Source organism: Arachis ipaensis, chromosome B5 (assembly GCF_059453495.1).
Source record: "Arachis ipaensis isolate K30076 ecotype BB chromosome B5, ASM5945349v1, whole genome shotgun sequence".
NCBI lineage: Eukaryota > Viridiplantae > Streptophyta > Magnoliopsida > Fabales > Fabaceae > Arachis > Arachis ipaensis.
Genome location: NC_142440.1, coordinates 41,856,454 through 41,859,905, shown reverse-complemented (window position 1 = coordinate 41,859,905; position 3,452 = coordinate 41,856,454). Strand labels below are relative to the sequence as shown.

At 35.9% G+C, this 3,452-nt stretch overlaps 1 protein-coding gene across 1 annotated transcript; it reads left to right on the top strand.

Annotated features, from left to right (window-relative positions):
* Positions 1–1,460: 1,460 nt before the first annotated feature.
* LOC148563970 (alpha-mannosidase I MNS4-like) lies at positions 1,461–2,151 on the top strand. Its single transcript, XM_088486985.1, has 4 exons — positions 1,461–1,571; positions 1,659–1,727; positions 1,834–1,926; positions 2,089–2,151. The coding sequence occupies exons 1-4, from the start codon at positions 1,461–1,463 to the stop codon at positions 2,149–2,151; spliced, it is 336 nt and encodes a 111-aa protein (XP_088343111.1).
* Positions 2,152–3,452: the final 1,301 nt, after the last annotated feature.

Here is a 3,452-nt window from a genome sequence, read left to right as displayed (position 1 = left end):
AGACATGATAAACAATAACTACAATTTAATTAAAAGTAAAAGTAATCCTTTGCATTAATAAATTCTGAAAATAATCCAATTATAACTCTAAACAAGAATTAAGAATATGGAATAATAAAGGAGTAAGAAAACAAACTAGAATAATATCTTCAACGGAGGTGATGACTCTTCAATATCCAAAGCAAAAGCAATAAACTATGAATGTAAAGAAAACCTAGAGGAAGAGTAATTTTCTCTCCAGATTCAGATCTAAAACTAAAACTACGCTAATGAGAATGTGTGTTGAGTCTCTGCACGTTCCCTGGCTCTAGTCTGTGTTTCTGGGCCGAAAACTGGGTCAAAACTCGGCCCAAAATCACCCCAAGCATTTTCTGTTATTTTTGCAGATCGCGCATGTCACGCGTGCGCATCGATGGTCGTTTTGGCGTGTCACGCGTGCGCGTAAGTCACGCACGCGCATCTTTGTGCAGACTCCAATCCACGCATACGCGTCAGGCACGCGCACGCGTCGCTGCAAATTTCTCCATATCGCGCGCTCGCGTGAGCCATGCGTGCGCGTCGATGCTCGCTGGTTATCTCCTTAGTTTCTTGTGTTCCTTCCATTTTTTGCAAGCTTCCTCTCCATTCTCTAAGCCATTCCTGCCCTATAAAGCCTGAAACATTTAACATACGGATCACGACATCGAATGGTATAAAGGAGAATTACAATACACAAATTAAAGATTTTAGGAAGCAAGTTTTCAACCATAGAGTAATACTAGGAAGGAGTTGTTAAATCATGCAAATCATATGAATAAGTGGGTAAGGACTTGATAAAAACCACTCAAATGAGCACAAGATAATCAATAAAATAGTGGTTTATCAAGGCCTCTAGGGTTTTGAACGCTGGCTAGGGGGTCCTCTCTGGGGTTTGGACGCTGGTCTATTCTCCTTGGGTGCTGGTCACCTGGAAAGGGGCAGGAGGCTGGCGTTGGACGCCAGTTTTGGGCCTTTTACTCTGAAGCAATGTATGGACTATTATACATTGATAGAAAGATCTGGAAGTCATCTTTCCATAGCCATTGAAAATGATCTATTTGGACTTTTGTAGCTCAAAAAAAGCTCTTCCGAGTGTAAGGAGGTTAGATCCAGACAACATCTGCAGTGCTTTCTCTGTCTCTGAATTAGACTTTTGCTTCAGCTCCTCAATTTCAGCCAGAAAATATCTGAAATTGCATAAAAACACACAAACTCAAAGTAGAATACAAAAATGTGAATTCAACACTAAAACGTATGAAAACTTAATAAAACTTGAATAAAACATGCTAAAAACTATACGAAAATGATGCCAAAAAGCGTATAAAATATCCGCTCATCGTGAGGTACCCACTCTTTCACTCACTACCTACCTACCTACTTACTTTCATCTTGAAATGAAAATTGAATTGAAATTTTGAAATCAAATTTCGCATGTTCGTGAAATGTTCTATCATGCCTTCAATGGATACATTGACAACGCTTTCCCTCTCGACAAAATGCGCCCTATGTCCTGCACCGGAAAAGATACTCTCGGTGGCTATACCTTAACTCTGGTGAGTATAAGTAAAATCACCAAAATTAATTAATTCATTCATTAATTTTAAGATAATTTTGATGATAATTGTGATTGGTGCTATTAGATTGATTCTTTGGAACTTTGGCTTTACTCGGTAATCGTGACCACTTTACCGCTTTCGTTGAATGAATTGGTAAAAATATTCGCTTTGATATTGTGAATGAATGGCTAAGGAGCTGAATTTCAAGTTTCTGTACTCAATTTGGAGTTAAGGATTAATTTAATTACTTTTTGGACAGTTACAGAACAAAACTATTTCTTTGTTTGAGATGACGATCAGAGTTCTTGGAGGATTGCTTTTGGCTCATCTTATAGCGAATGATTACGCTACGGTATCTGTTACATACATTATTATATACCTGTATTTTTGTATCTTGATAATAGTCTAGTGATTCTAATATTTGAGCACAGCTGAAAATGAAGTTATCCATTAATCATTATGTTTCAATTGGACATAGTTGAAAAACTGTTGATTCAAATGTGTTGGCTTACAGGGATGCGATGATTGGTGCCGTTCCAAGCTGAGGAGCCGTATATTAAAGTTCCAATGGTCTTAAGTATGGACTAGAAACTTTGTAAAGTTACTTGATTTGTTGAAAATAATGGATGGTGAAAAGTAGATATGTGTGAACTTCTCATTATGCTAACTATATTTTGGAAATTAAATTTGAATAATGAATACATCTAATATTTAGTACAGAGACAGTGGAGCAGCTTGCGTTTTTTCTGCTCATCTCAGTTGTTCATTTCTGTATTTTTCAATGTTGATATAAGATTGTTGCTTGAACAGCAGGCAGAAGTCGGCTAATTAAGAAATAACTTATAGAATACATCGTGAATATTGTTCTTAATTAGCTAAGATCCGACTTGTCAATTTAGAAAAGTTGTCACAAATTTTAGAAATAAAAATACTGGGAATATGAGTCCCAGGTCATCTCCCAACGAGTTGCAGAAAAGGGTGCAAATTTATTAATCAGCAATTTTCAAGAAAGTTTGAGTTGGATAATGAACAATTTAAAATAACTGTAAATTAAAGCAATAAACTAAGAATTATTATTAATATTAAAAGGCCTTGACTGGGGGAATGATTAATCGGAAGTTCTATCCTTGTTGGAATCTTCTCTAGTGTAGTGTAAAGAGGTTGTTGTTTTCACTTAGTTAACCCTTACTAAATAAAAGAAAGTCAAGTGATTGAGCTAACTCTTATCCGCAAATCCTAGTCCTCTCCCTTGGAAAGGTCTAGCGTTAGTAGATACAGAATTAACTGACAACGTCCAATTTAACTAAGCACTTGAGCATTCCAACTTAAGTGTCTCCTTTTAATCAACCCCCATGTCAAGTAGAAAATCTACTCCATTGACATGGATGTAATACTCATAAAAATATAAGCAGACAAAATAAATTAAATAAAATAAAATACAGAATTAAAATTAATTAAAAGTAAAAGTAACTCTATATATTAATAAATTCAAAATGCAACATAATTATCTGAATAGGGTCAATGATAAACTGAAAGGAGTAAAGGAATAAGGAAACAAACTAAAGTAATAACTTCAACGGAGGTAATGACTCTTCAACATGCAAAATCCAAAGCAAAAGCATAAACTATGAATGTAAGGCAAATCTAGATTCAGATCTAAAACTAAAAGTAATCCTAATATCAATGTATCTGAATGTGTGTGGATGCGTATTAAGTCTTTGCATGTTTCCTAGCTTTAGTCTATGTTTCTAGGCCGAAAACTGGGTCAAAACGCGGCCCGAAATCGCCCCTAGCATATTCTGTTATTTCTACAGATTGCGCAGGTCACGCGTACGCATCGTCCACGTGTTCGCGTCATTTAGTGATTTTCCTTGTCAT